This window comes from Rhinichthys klamathensis, unplaced genomic scaffold, assembly GCF_029890125.1.
Source record: "Rhinichthys klamathensis goyatoka isolate OS25496 unplaced genomic scaffold, OSU_Roscu_1.1 h1tg000209l_1, whole genome shotgun sequence".
Lineage (NCBI taxonomy): Eukaryota > Metazoa > Chordata > Actinopteri > Cypriniformes > Leuciscidae > Rhinichthys > Rhinichthys klamathensis.
Window position 1 is genome coordinate 1514176 of NW_026606734.1, and position 15735 is coordinate 1529910.

The 15735-nt window shown below is 41.5% G+C and overlaps 2 gene segments (V, D, J or C); both read left to right on the forward strand.

Annotated features, from left to right (window-relative positions):
* The first annotated feature begins 416 nt into the window (after window positions 1-416).
* LOC130096940 (Ig kappa chain V-III region MOPC 63-like) overlaps window positions 417-15735 on the forward strand; it is a 158100-nt gene continuing 142781 nt past the window's right edge. Inside the window, 2 exon segments of the V gene segment in view lie at window positions 417-556; window positions 643-955. Of these exon segments, the coding sequence occupies window positions 508-556; window positions 643-955 (362 nt within the window).
* On the forward strand, window positions 4993-5674 carry LOC130096957 (Ig kappa chain V region 3368-like). The segment is given in 2 exon segments: window positions 4993-5175; window positions 5259-5674. Coding segments are annotated over 2 exon segments (372 nt in total).

Here is a 15735-nt window from a genome sequence, read left to right on the forward strand (position 1 = left end):
CAACTTCCCCCACCGTACTAAAGGTGTGACAATTCATAGACCCCCGAAGTACACACATCTCACAGGCCTACAGGCCTTGATCACGATCAGCCCCTCAAATCCTAATGGTCTTTGAGGAAAGAGGGGGTGGAAAACAGTAAAGCAAATGTCTTTGTTCATTTAAAATATCTTGAATTATTTTCAATCCTACAGTATCGTGGATGATATAAATCTGCAGCAGGTATTAAATTCTCTCAAAATCTGAATGAAACTGATCATTAAAACAGTGTTTAGAGCGAGAAGATCGACCCAAAATAACATGAAGTAAATCATGAGTGTCTGTTTCTGAAAATAATAAATAGAAGTTTATTAGCAAAGACACTAAAAGACAAAACAGTGTTTCTTCTGTCTTCAGGGAAATGATGTGGAGTGTGTTTGCATATTGATCAGATCTTCAGTGTGTGAGAGTGTTTATAGTGCTGTGAGTTTAACACTTCATCACTGACACACACAACAATCTTCATCAACATGACCTTCATCATCATCTTCATCTGGACTCTCACAGCGTTTGCTCAAGGTTTGTGGAGCACAAGTTTGATATTAATTAAATTCTTCAAGTATATTGTCAAAGTTTTGAGTGTATTTTCTTGTTGTGTGTTTCAGAGTGTAGAGGACAGATCACCGTCACTCAGAGTCCCTCAATAACAGCAGAACAACCAGGAGGAACTGTGAATATCAAATGTAAAACCAGCAGTAATGTGTACAATGGAAATTGTTTAGCCTGGTACTTACAGAAACCTGGAGAAGCTCCTAAACTTCTGATTTATTACGCAAACCGCCTCCAGTCAGGAACTCCATCTAGATTCAGTGGCAGTGGATCTAACAGTGATTTCACTCTGAGCATCAGTGGAGTCCAGACTGAAGATGCTGGACATTATTACTGTCAGAGTTATCACTACATCAACAGTAAAAATGTGTTCACACAGTGATAAAGAGTCGTACAAAAACCTCCGTCAGTCAGAGTCACAGTGACTGAACTGAAACTGCAGCTGCTCAAACACTTTCACACACACACACACACTCACACACACACTAAGAAAAGCAATATGATCTTATAATAAGCAATAATATAATAAATTATAATAATATAAAAGTTTGAGCTTCGTCATTATATGACAGTTTTGATCATGATTTTTCAGAAGTCATGTTTCTCCTGTTATTTTCAGTCCTTTGTGAGAAAATTCAGTCACATTTGATCTTCACTAGTGGATATTTTACAATCTTTCACCATATTTTTGTTTTTCTGCATTTATGATTTATCCTCATTCTTCTTTCTAAACTGAATCACTAGCATCATAAAGATGTTTTGCTTGATCAATTTAATAAGTCTATCGATTTTTTTTTAAGTTCATACTTCATAGATTAACAGCATCTTAAAACACAGCCCTCAATTTCAGAGCAGATGAACATTTATATAATTTAAATTAATATCTTTACATAGAATTTTAAAATTAATTTATAAAGTAAGTATTTAAGATTACAGATTACCAAACAGGTGCAGTCCACAACCACCATCATCATCAAATAAAACCAAAAACATTTTATATTTATGGTTTAATTTAACAGTGCTATTTTTTGTGCAATTTAACACATCCATGTACAGTGGAAATTTATTTATAGTTCGTTTTTTATATTAAAGATTAAAGTTTGTTTATACGCATGTGTGAATATAGTGTGTGTTGTGATGAACCAACATGTAACTCATAAAGATGAAATCTTATTAACAAACTGACTAATGAATCCATAAGCACAGATGAAACTGTTCCAGTTCAGAGCGTTGAACCAGTAAAAGAGAGAAACTGTGAGTTTGAGGTGAAAATCTCATTTGCATTGTCAGGTTTAGTGATTGTGACGGTCTCAGAATAGAGCAGCTCGTCTCCAGTGACCATGTTCAAACCCCAAGAGCTTCATTTGACATTTACTGCTGAATGCAGCTGTTCTCAACTATTACAATCAATCAAAAGCAGCTGAAACTTTAGTGCAGGACTTTGAAGGAACGACACACTGATCAATGATGCAGTCACACACACATGTGCGCTTGCGTTCAGATGAAGCTTTATTGAATGAACAGCAATGGCAGCACATTGACAGACTGCTTCAGTATTGAGCTGTAAATCACATGCCGCTCAGATCCGCTGGTCTTCACTGGAGAAACATCAGCACTCGGAGCTCTTGAGGAACGAGGCCTCTTGAGCAGCTCCGGCATGTGTTCCTCTGCAGACCAAGCGCTCTCTGCCTTCCCAGCGTGCTTTGCTGAGGCTCAGGACGCTGCTGCGACTGTAGAGACCGCCCCGCTCACTCTCTGCGCTGGTCTGAACCCCCTCGGTGACCTCTGACCCGTCCAGCGTCCAGCTCACCGTCGCCCCCTGTGGAGAGTAAGAGCTGAGCAGGCAGAGCAGAGCGGAGGAGTCTCCAGAGACCAGCAGAGACACGGAGGGAGACACGGAGGGCCCGGCTGAAACACACACACACACACACACACAGTTAGTTAGATGTCAGACTCGGTCATGTAGTAGAAATCACAATAATTTTATCTTTACAGAAATTCCACATAACTGCTTTCATTCATAAACCACAAATATCCTGAATTCAGTTTAAAAATATTCTCAGTTAAATCAATATTCACTAATACTCAAAAATGTATCATGTAATTCTAAATATAAATCAGTTCTGTAAAGCAGACATGATATACAGCTAATCTTACAGTAATTTGAAATTTTCTGAATAATCATTTCATTATTAATTGTATTTTGAAAAATTCTTAAGACTCTCAAGCATAATGATCAGCAAATTTCAGTTCAAATGATGAATTTTTCAAATCTTTCTATTTGTCTGATGATGACGCCTAAAAATTGAATTATTTTATCCGTATAATCAAACTTTTGTGTCATGGATTTTAAAAGTATTAGCAGTTAAATTTACCAAGAATTATGGACACAATTATGTACTTTTAAAAAACCTGAATATGTCAAAAAATATAACAATATTACAAACTACATTCAATATAATATTACAATGATATTGCAATCAACCTATTACATTTTAAAACACAATGAAATTGAAGCAACTTTTGTTTCATGCATTTTAAAAAGCCATTAATAGTTACATTTACCAAGAATTATAGACAAAAATATTTTAAAGTAGTAGTCAATACATGAAATTAACAACATTTTTGCAATAACAAGATGTTCAATTATTTGTGTAAAATGAAAAAGGACATTTAAAAACATTTATATGAATTATAAAATTTAAATAAATAAAAAAATATACTAAATATTTGAAAAAAATATAAAAAATATTTGATTTTTTTACGTTTTTTTTACGAGTTAGGTTAAAAAGAATTCTCCATTAAATCAATATTAACTATTACTGAATGTACACTGTAAAAAAATATTGTTATTTTAAAAATGAAATACAAAAAATGCTACAGTAAAAATTCTTAATTGATAAATGTTTGTTCCTTTACTGATACATTAAAGTTGTAATAGATTTAACTGGAAATGTCATGGTATATTACAGTAAAATAGTGTTAAATTTACAATTTTGGAAGTGAAAAGAACAGGTCTGGCGAACAAAGCAGCCTTTTTCTTACCATAGTTACAGATTTTTTATAATGTATCAAGTTCAAGATGTATAAATATAAATCAGTTCTCTGAAGCAATCATGATACACTTTCAAAAATATGATATTTGTTCCGTTCTGCATTAATTAAAAAGTTTAACTGATTTTCAAGAACTCTGTCCAAGTGCAATTTGATCATTTTATTGTGATATTGTATAAGATTTTGGAAATTATCATTTCAATATATTATTTGTATTTTGAAAATAATCACCATTCAGGATACTTAGTTTAACTACTAAATTTCTTTTTGACTGATGATGACAATGATGACATTTATTTTGTCTATATTTTCCAAACTTTGGTTCAAATTAAATATATTAAGGATTCATTTAAAATATTGCTATTAATTAAAATACATTTAAATGTTAGAACACATTATGTGTGAAATTATGTGTGTAAAACTTTATGAATGTGAACTATGGATTGCAATGTACAAAACATAGAATATCACCAAATATTACATATTCATAATATAGCAGACAAAATTAAATAATAAAATGTATGCAATCAATCAATATCAGTAAAATAGAAAAAAAATTACAATAAATAAGATTTGAAATGTAAGCTAAGCTTTTCAATTATATTTTTTTGTAATAAATTAAGAATATTGTTGTCAAATGCTGTTAAATAACCTTAAATCTCCTTCTAAAAACACACACATACATTTTTATTAAATAATTTAAGAAAGACTCACAGGTTCTGATCGTCAGTTTAGTTCCTCCACCGAAAGTCCTCCACAGTGTTTCATTCTAGTGAAAGCGTCATACAAAAACCTCCGTCACACTCAAATGAACACACACACCAGCAGAGAAAGAGACGAACGACACACACACACACACACACACACACACACACACACACACACACACACACTGATATGAGACTCAACATCATGATTATTGAACTGAAGTGACTTTCACAGAAACAGCCTCATCGTCTCTAAATGTCTCTTAATGCATGAAAACTATTAAATCTAAATAAATAATATAATCAGAAAGACTCTGTAGTGATATTTACACATCTGAGGAGTTTCTAAATGATCGTGTGTTTCTCAAAGCATTTAAATAAGTTTTGATGACCTGTGACCTCTGGAATGACCTTTGACCTCTCATGGAGTTCACAGTGAAATACTCGTTTCTTTTAGTGATGAAACTCTGTCACTCGATTCATCAGAAAGTCTGAACTCTGAACCAGAGACTCATGCAGAATAAAGAAGAAATGATTTCTAAACTTGTAAAGAAGTGAAAACACACTCATTGATCATGAGAATAAAACACATTAAAGGCATAAACTGGATCAGTTTCGTCTGCATGTTCATGTTCATGTGTGTTTTCCTCCAGCTGGTTTTTGCTCAGAGAGTCACTTTGCATCGGCACGTGTTTCAGCTCTCCGAGTGTTTATAGCCTTCAGACTCACACACTTTATAACACACGGCTGTTTACCACGGTACAAACCCAACACACACCATGAATCTCTTCAGCGGCTTCATCTGGATTCTGACAGCTTTTATTCCAGGTAACAGAAGTCAAAGCTCGTCATTTCTGAGTCTTTAATGTTCATTTCATTTGATGAAACTCATATAATGTTGTTGTCGACAGCATCCAGAGGAATCACTGTGACTCAGCCTGAAGTTGTGACTGTTTCTGAAGGACAAGAAGCCACTATAGAGTGTAAAACTGATGCTGGGATAAATGGCTTGGGTTTAGCATGGTATCAGCAGAAACACGGAGAAGCTCCTAAACTCATCATTTATGCTGTAGATGAACTCTATGATGACAGTTTCAGTCGATTCAGTGGGAAAGGAAGATCTGGAGGAACAGATTTCACTCTGAGCATCAGTGGAGTCCAGACTGAAGATGCTGGACATTATTACTGTATGAGTCGACACGAGATCAACAGTAATTATGTGTTCACACAGTGATAAAGAGTCGTACAAAAACCTCCGTCAGTCAGAGTCACAGTGACTGAACTGAAACTGCAGCTGCTCAAAGGAGGATCTGAAATAACAATATAGGCAATAAGTAGCACTTAAAAGTCAATACCAAATCAAAACTAGCACATTATTTGTAATTGAAAAGGTTTAATGACAAAACATAGTTATGGTTAAACTTAAAATAGTTACAACATAGATGAATGAGATGATTATAACTTATATCTATATATTATACTGTAGGCCTATATTATATTATATTATATTATAACTTGTACCCCGTGTAACAGGTCAAAGAATGACAAATATTTTTGTAACCTTTTATCTTTTATTTTCTATTGGTTGTGAGTTTATTTCACCAAAATACTGTATTGTTCAGTTATGTCATGGTAGCTTATAGGTATTGGGAGAGTTATTTGTTGTGTATGTGCGCCCTCTATTGGATGAATTCATATACTGTCATATACTGAATTTTCGCGTTCTTTTCTCAGTCTGCATTCTAAGTGATTGAGAGAGGTATGTGTTCGCGTCAGCGCAATGTAAAATTGAGATATATCTGTTAAAACTTTAGTTTCAATGCACATGGTAACTAGTATGTGTAATTTATAATGAGTGCAGTTACATTTAATCTAAATGTGTCGAGAACTTTGCTGTTTTGAGAGTTTGAGAAATGGCTAGCATAGCTAACCTCGTGTTCTGTGGTTGTATGTTAGCGATCGTCATTCTATCCTCTTGTGTCACAGCCCACGTTTCATTTGCCCTTTTTCTTATGTTAGGCTGATTCTGCTCGATGATAGAATCCTGAATTTTGCTCTCTTTGAAATTTAACAGGTATGTACTCCCAATACCAGGTTATGAATATAATGTGTTCATTTAAAAAGTTTTCTTGTATTGATTAATGTTCAATGGCACTGAAAAGCCCGATGTAAGGCATGTAGGCCTACATGTTGCTTCGCGCATATTACTGAATGTATGTATTAACTATTGAAAGTATGGTTTGTTTCATGTTGCATAATGTTAATGTAAGAGCTAAAAGCCCAGAGTGGAGAACAGAGATAACACGCAATATGACACATACACATTATATATCAGAGCATAATGTGATGTTTATTTTCTTTTGTATTTTCTTTTCTGATTTTTGAATGTAATTAAATGTGGAGTCTGCATTCTAAGTGATTGAGAGAGGCTGATTCTGCTCGATGATAGAATCCTGAATTTTGCTCTCTTTGAAATTTAACAGTTGAGCCAAATAAAGTGCCTTGAGGAAAGTCAGTGTCCTGTCTTCAGCGCACCAGAACACAACGCAGTAGTCGGCGAAGTGCAGACCGCGCCGGCTACATTGGTGCCGTGACCCGGATATCTCCGCTTCAGATCATCGCCAGGGTGATCGCGGGTGGTTGCTGTGACGAGTAGAAACTTCTTCGGGACATTGACAAGTATATGGGCTAATGTTAATGTGTAAATGGTAACTCTAAATTGCCTCTATCTCGAGTAGTATCATTTTACGTTGTGATTTTCATACCATATTTGCATGTGCTAGTAATTCACATAGGATTACCATAGTTGATCACATTACAACTTTTGAAAAAAATGGCTGATGGTAAGGATGTGCAGACACCATTTAGCTTTGGAGATGCTGGGGTGCTAAGCCTAGGGAGGGGCAGGTTTATGAGTAGGGTCGAGTGCACGCCGGTTAAAGGTGCTGGTGTACTAAACAGACCTGTACTCTCATCCACACGCTTGCACACTGACGAGTATTCTCCCGCACCACACATGCGTAGGTTAGGAGATGCCTCAGACATTGAGAACGGTGTTAGTTCAGTGGGGCGTCCTGTATTCTCATACACTCACGCGCGCACAGATGAACATTCTCCACGCCAGCCAGTGTCTAGTCCAGATGTGAGTTCCGCGAACTTAGGGAATCTCATTACACAATTAGCTCACGAAATAGGGGAGAACATTGCTGGCCAACTACAGAGATCTGTTGGTAGTGCAGATAGCCAAACTACTCCTACACCTAGCCTGAACCTAGGATATGGACAGTCTGACTTGAACATGACTGGAGTAAAGTTAGTTATGAAGACAGATGTCAAAGAGCCGCCGTACTTCAGGGGTGATGGAACAGACAAACATACAGTACATGAGTGGGAAGAAATTATGAGTGTTTACCTGAATAAGAGGGGCGTCCCCCTACAAGAGTACTCCCAGGAGATAATGTCAAGACTAATGGGAAAGGCTAGAGACATTGTAAAAGTTACCCTGCGCAGCATGCCATCGCTGCAGCCAGCTGAAAACTCCAAGCTCGTCTTTGATATTCTGAAACAACATTTCAGTGAGGTAACCTACTCATCAATGCCTTTAGCAGACTGCTATAACACACTTCCTTTGGCTGGAGAAAGTCCCATGGACTATTGGATACGCTTGAATAAGGCCGTGGATGTCGCGGATGAGTGTCTGAGAAGGCATGGGCGGAACATTGAGGACCCCTCTCACGAAGTCACAATGATGCTGGTGAAACACTGTCCTGACCCCGCTCTAGCAAGTGTCTTAAAGTGCAAAACAGCTGAAAAGTGGACAGCAAATGAGATTCAGGAACACCTTGTTGAACATCAGAGAGAGGCCAGAACAATGTCTCAAGCCAAATCTTACCGGCCAAAGAACATAGGTGTACATGCTCAGACATCAGCAACAGAGACAGTCACTGCTAATAACACCACAGACCTTACTTGCTACCCGAAGACAATGGGGCTCCCATCCTCTCCTCAGACCGAGAGTGCCTGCATCCAGTCTCTCATTGGCTTGCTGAACCGTGTGCTGGAGCAGACGGCCCAGACAGCAGCAGTCGTGCCACCTAGCAGGGGGCCAGCGGCCATCGTCCAAAATAGATGTAGAGTCTGTCAGTCTGCTGAACACTCAACTACTGCGCACTGTAGACAGGCGAACCTCTGTATGGGCTGTTACAAGCCCGGCCACTGGAAGAGAGAGTGCCAACAGCGCCGGCCAAGAATTAACACCCAGCCACAGTTAGCACAAGCACAGCCTAAACCTGAGCAAGGCGGAGCCAGTTTAAACTAGATAGCTCACATACGGAAAGGGGATGTTGATGAAAGCAATGTCCGATAAGTGCACAGTAATTGTTCAGAATATTCACACAGTCGAGACGTTCAGTAAGTTGTTTCACGCACCAGTGACAGTGAATGGCCGTGCTCAGTTGCAAGGGCTCCTCGATACAGGGTCCATGGCCTGCACGATAAGTGAAGAGGCGGAGCAGAGACTACTATCAGATAGCGTCTTGACCGAACAGCAAGAACTCCCGCAGCGCATCATCCTTGTTGGCTGTGGAGGAGTACAGGTGAGCCCCAAGTGTATGTATGACATGGAACTAAGTTTGTATGGGGTGAAGTGCATGGTCCCAGTCCTGGTGGTCACTGGTCAGAAAGACGACATCATAGTAGGCACCAACATGCTAAAATGTGTGCTGCATCAGCTGAAAAATGAAAGGAATTATTGGACTCTTATCTCGAGCAACACAAAGGGGTCTTCAGATGGTGAACAGTTCTTGGAAATGATGTCAAGCCTCACGAGATGGAGGGGTGAAGATGTGCCGGAAAAAGTAGGGACAGTGAAGTTAACTCAAGCGGTGACTCTCCTCCCCAAACAAGAGTACCTGCTATGGGGTAGACTGCCAAGTGATGTGCCCAAGTCACCTGGGAGCACAGTTATGGTGGAGCCTACAACCTCTAGGTGTGTGCCCAGGGGCATCATGGTGGGGAGAGTGGTAACGCCGCTGTGGGGAGATGGCTGGACCCCCATGAAAATCACCAACATCTCTAACAAACCACTCACCCTGAGAAAGAACAGCAAGCTCGCAGACGTCTCTACTTGTGTTGCTGTTGAAGACCTCACACTGTTCCAGGGTTCCTGTCAGAGTGGCTCTGGCTCTGTTAGAGTGACTCATGAGAAACAGGACGACAACACTGACCTGAAAGACAGGCTGCAGAAGTCTGGTCTGGGAAATGTCGACATTGACCATTGTGAAGCGAGCCACTCCACCAAGCTCCAACTTGTGACGTTACTGGAGAAGTATCAGGATATATTCTCAAAGCATCATCTTGACTGTGGAGAAGCCAAGGGCTTTGCGCATAGAATCCGCCTCACAGACGACCGTCCCTTCCGTCTTCCGTATCGCAGAGTGCCGCCAGCCCACTATCAAAAGCTGCGTCAAGTTCTGACCGAGATGGAAGAGCAGGGAATCATACGGAAGTCAATGAGTGAATATGCTTCCCCACTCGTGATGGTTTGGAAGAAAAATGGCGATCTCCGTATATGCACAGACTTTCGATGGCTGAATGCGAGAACCATCAAGGATGCTCATCCTTTGCCCCATCAATCGGACTGCTTGGCTGCCCTTGGCGGTAATGCTGTCTTCAGCACCATGGACCTTACGTCTGGTTTTTATAACCTGCCCATGCATGAGGAGGACAAAAAGTATACCGCCTTCACAACACCACTAGGCTTGCACGAGTATAACAGAATGCCGCAGGGGCTTTGCAACAGTCCGGCGTCCTTCATGAGGATGATGCTGAGTATCTTTGGTGATCTTAATTTCAGCAGTCTCTTGTGCTACCTAGATGACCTATTGATTTTTGCCCCCAATGAACAGCAGGCCCTCAGCAGATTGGAGGTTGTTTTTCAGAGGCTGCGGGAGCACAACCTGAAGTTGAGTCCGAAAAAGTGCCATCTGTTGCGGAGGTCCGTGAAGTTCCTCGGACACATTGTTGACGGTGACGGTGTTGCTGTTGACCCGGAGAAGGTTGAAGTCATCGCCAAAATGTCGAAGAGGGACTTGATGGAAGACGATAGCTGCACTCCTTCAGTCCACAGAGTGAAGTCGTTCCTGGGGATGGTATTTTATTACCAACATTTCATACCAAATTGCTCCTCCATCGCAAAACCCCTGTTCGCCCTCACAGCTGGGCAGAAACGGAGAGGAAAGCCCGGGAAGTACAGTCAGAATCCAGGAGTCTACAGAAAGCTCAAGCCTGCAGACTGGAACCCTGACTGCGACTCCGCTTTCTCCAGTCTTAAGGAGAAGCTCCTGAACTGTGTGGTCCTCACCCATCCAGACTTCTCTAAGCCCTTGGTTCTGTCCATTGACGCGTCTCTTGACGGCCTAGGGGCAGTTCTGTCCCAGATACCAGAAGGGGAAATGAAGGCACGCCCGATCGCCTTTGCCAGCAAGACCCTCACTGGCTCACAAAAGAGGTATCCTGCCCACCGCCTGGAGTTCTTGGCGCTCAAATGGAGTGTTTGTGAAAAATTCAGCCACTGGTTGAAGGGCCACACTTTTACAGTGTGGACCGACAATAATCCTTTGACTTATATCATGACCAAACCAAAACTTGACGCTTGTGAACAAAGGTGGGTGGCAAAGCTTTCCCCATACACTTTCAGCATCAAACACATCCCTGGGATAAAGAACATCGTGGCAGATGCCCTAAGTAGAGATCCTTTTGCTAAGTCTGTGAGCCAAAGGTTGATCAGCGAGCCATATGAAAGTCTTTTGGCTGAAGCAGAGGGAACCAAGGAGGAGAAAGTCCAAGATCTCTTCCGGTGCAGGACCCAGTGTCACCAGGCACACGATGCAGGCTGCTGCGTAACCACGGGCACCACTCGAGATAGGCTGGCCGGCAGTCAAGAACCCTCACATGTGAGATCTGCTTGTGAAGCTCACGTAGAGTGGGAAAGGGGAGCAGAAATAAGAGCAACACAGTTTCTCAATGCTTTTCCCCAGGCGGTACCCTCAGAACAAGACACACTTCCAGTCCTCTCCATCGGCGAGCTAAGGCACAGCCAGGAAACAGATCCAGTTATCAGGGAAGTCCTGCCACTCGTTCAGAGGGGTGAGCCACCACCTAGGCGAGGGAGAAGTAGGTTAGCTCTTACAGCCCAGACACTGTGCAAGCAGTGGCATCACTTAAAAGTCCAGGATGGAGTTCTATATAGGGTAACCAAAGACCCGTTAAGTAGAGAGAAGAGGTATCAGTTTGTGCTGCCTGTAAGCTTGAAGGCCAAGGCTCTCGCTGGTGTGCATGACCTCGCTGGGCATCAAGGGCAGGCCAGAACAGCACACCTCGCCCGACAGCGTTTCTTTTGGCCGCAAATGGGAAGAGACATCAAGGAATATGTGAAATGCTGCCGACGGTGTATTCTTTGCAAAGACTCCTGAACCAGCTGCCCGAGCTCCCTTGGAGAGCATCCGCACTTCGGCACCCATGGAACTAGTGTGCATTGATTTTTGGAGTGCTGAGGACTGTAAGCAAAGATCTGTGGATGTGTTAGTCATAACAGACCACTTCACAAAATTGGCTCATGCTTTCCCCTGTGTCAACCAAACTGCAAAGCAAATAGCAAAGAAGTTATGGGATAACGTGTTCTGCATCTATGGTTTTCCGGAGCGAATACATTCCGATCAGGGAGCCAATTTTGAAAGCAAACTCATAGCTGAACTCCTCAGCCTCACAGGGATTAAGAAAACACACACAACAGCATACCATCCTATGGGAAATGGGCAGACCGAAAGGTTCAATAGGACGCTGGGCAGTATGTTGCGTTCCCTACCGCTGGCAGCTAAACAACACTGGGTCCAACAGATACAGACTTTGACCTTTGCGTATAACTCCACCATTCATGAAACAACTGGATATCCCCCATTTTACTTGATGTATGGTCGAGTCCCCAGACTCCCGGTAGATATGGTCTTCAAACAGGTCTTGAGGGATCCCGTCGTGGTGAATTATAAGACCTATGCAGAGAAGCTGATGGCGAACCTCCATGTGGCTGCTGGCATAGCTCAGCAGCATGCGAGGAAAGGACAGCAACATCAAGCTGATGGATACAACAAGACAGTACGTGGAACCCACTTGAACGTTGGCGACCGAGTTTTGCTTGCTAATAAAGCGGAGAGAGGGAAGAGGAAGTTAGCGGACAAGTGGGAGCCCACCATGTATACCATCATAGACCGAAACCCTCAGACTCACGTTTACAAAGTCAGGGAGGAAAGTGGGAAAACCAAAGTCGTCCATCGGAATCTGATGTTGGATGTGAGCTTCTTGCCTGTGCCAGAACAAAGCAGGGAAGAGATGGATGAAGCTGCCTCCGATGTGGCCAGGGAGTTCCAGCCTCCCTCTGTTGATGCCTTGAGTGGCCTGGCAGTAGACGCTTCTGAGGACCGTACCCGCTTGTGGTTAAACGCGTCATCTGATGCTGAGTCTGAGTCTATAGGAGAAGCTGATGAGTCTGAGATGGAGAATGAAATACCCCACTCCCTGTCTAGAGACCCTGTTCAACTGACACCTACGAGAGCCCAGTCTAGTGAGGTCAGAAGCCAAGGAGGAAACGAATACTCACCTGTGAGAGACTTGTCGGCTTCCAGTGTGTTCCCTGACTTGCACATGACTGACATTGACTCTGTTGCCCCAATTAATGTTCCTGATTTAGATGAGACAGAGTCCTCGGATGTCGCCTCACCTGTTACAATGACTGATAGTCACACACCTGCACAAGGGCCTGAGAGACAGGTTGTCAGGACACGTACTGGCAGGGTTGTTAAGGCAGTCAATCGCTTGATAGAGAACATGGTGCAAAAACCATTCACCAAGGGTTTTGTTAAAGGGGTCAATAGAAGGTCACTGTCTTTACTCTCCTTATTTTAGATATAGAGAAAAAAAATAGAGACTCATATATTTTTTTTTATCACCTGTAGTATGACTTGAGTCATGAGATGTTCATATTGGAGGAAAAGCGTTCCGAGATCTAATATGGTGTAAAAGGCATCATATTCGCTAGAAGGGGCAGTAGCCTGATCAACTGCTGTTTTCTTTCAACTTACTTTTGTAAGTAGCTTTATATGCTGTGTATGGGGAATGGAGTCCCAGGGTTATCTTGAATCAAGTGAACAAGAATTTTGTTTTGTATGTTTTGTTCCTTTTCTACCCTCTACGTGCTAAGGATTTTGGTGAAATTAAAGAGGGGTGAATGTAACAGGTCAAAGAATGACAAATATTTTTGTAACCTTTTATCTTTTATTTTCTATTGGTTGTGAGTTTATTTCACCAAAATACTGTATTGTTCAGTTATGTCATGGTAGCTTATAGGTATTGGGAGAGTTATTTGTTGTGTATGTGCGCCCTCTATTGGATGAATTCATATACTGTCATATACTGAATTTTCGCGTTCTTTTCTCAGTCTGCATTCTAAGTGATTGAGAGAGGTATGTGTTCGCGTCACCGCAATGTAAAATTGAGATATATCTGTTAAAACTTTAGTTTCAATGCACATGGTAACTAGTATGTGTAATTTATAATGAGTGCAGTTACATTTAATCTAAATGTGTCGAGAACTTTGCTGTTTTGAGAGTTTGAGAAATGGCTAGCATAGCTAACCTCGTGTTCTGTGGTTGTATGTTAGCGATCGTCATTCTATCCTCTTGTGTCACAGCCCACGTTTCATTTGCCCTTTTTCTTATGTTAGGCTGATTCTGCTCGATGATAGAATCCTGAATTTTGCTCTCTTTGAAATTTAACAGGTATGTACTCCCAATACCAGGTTATGAATATAATGTGTTCATTTAAAAAGTTTTCTTGTATTGATTAATGTTCAATGGCACTGAAAAGCCCGATGTAAGGCATGTAGGCCTACATGTTGCTTCGCGCATATTACTGAATGTATGTATTAACTATTGAAAGTATGGTTTGTTTCATGTTGCATAATGTTAATGTAAGAGCTAAAAGCCCAGAGTGGAGAACAGAGATAACACGCAATATGACACATACACATTATATATCAGAGCATAATGTGATGTTTATTTTCTTTTGTATTTTCTTTTCTGATTTTTGAATGTAATTAAATGTGGAGTCTGCATTCTAAGTGATTGAGAGAGGCTGATTCTGCTCGATGATAGAATCCTGAATTTTGCTCTCTTTGAAATTTAACAGTTGAGCCAAATAAAGTGCCTTGAGGAAAGTCAGTGTCCTGTCTTCAGCGCACCAGAACACAACGCAGTAGTCGGCGAAGTGCAGACCGCGCCGGCTACACCAGCATATATATGTAAAATGTTACCAGAGAGAGAGAGAGAGAGAGAGAGAGAGAGAGAGAGAAGAGGAGGTAAAGAGAGAGAGACAAAGGGACCCAGAGCATAAAGAGTCAGAGCAACAGTTACAATCTTCTTTTAGCCTTTCCCTGACCATGTGACTAAAACATAAATATGAGACATTCAAGGTGACCAATCAGATAATTACAACTTCCCCCACTGACAATTCACACATCCCCAAAATACACACATCTTACAGGCCATGATCACTATCAGCCCCTCAAATCCAAATGGTCACTAGCCGCGTTCCCACTGCCGGGCCGAACCGTATAGTGCGTGCCAGAGCCAGTCGCGTTTCCACTGTCACTTCCGGGGCTTGATCGGGACTTACTCGGGGCCAACGGCCAGGATTTCTGGCCGTCGAATACCTTGGGCCAAAGCGGGTCGGCTCGGGCTAGAGGCGTGCTCAAGGTAAAAGGCATAGTTTATCTGTCTTATAGGGAAAGTTATGGTCTGCGGGCTGCGGCAAGATGCACATTTCACTTTTTTATATCATGCAAAATAATCGCTGCTCGAAATGGAGGATCGCCTGTATTGGTCTGTCGAAGATACCAAAGCTCTTCTGAGCATTCGGGCAGAAGAAAGGGTGCAACGTCAATTTGACGGCGTGCGCAGAAACGAGGATGTTATAACATACATCGTTGCTGAACTTGCTAAGCTAAGCATTCGGCGAACAACGCTTCAAGTTCAGGAAAAAATAAAAGAGTTGCGGGTGCAGGACAAGGCGATTAAAACGCACAATGGACAAAGCGGAGCCCAGAGAAGGAACTTTCCATGGTTCGACTTGATGGACGGTGTGCCGGGTCACCGTCCCTCTGTTAGTGGCGAGACAAGTCGGGACACTATGGCAGCCACAGCCGGGGAGTTAATATACATGCTATCTTCCTAACTTAAAGGTGCAATGTGTAACATTTTTGAGTATCTATTAACAGAAATGCAATATGACATCCATAACTATGTGTTCAGTGGTGTATAAAGAACTTACTTAATAAAC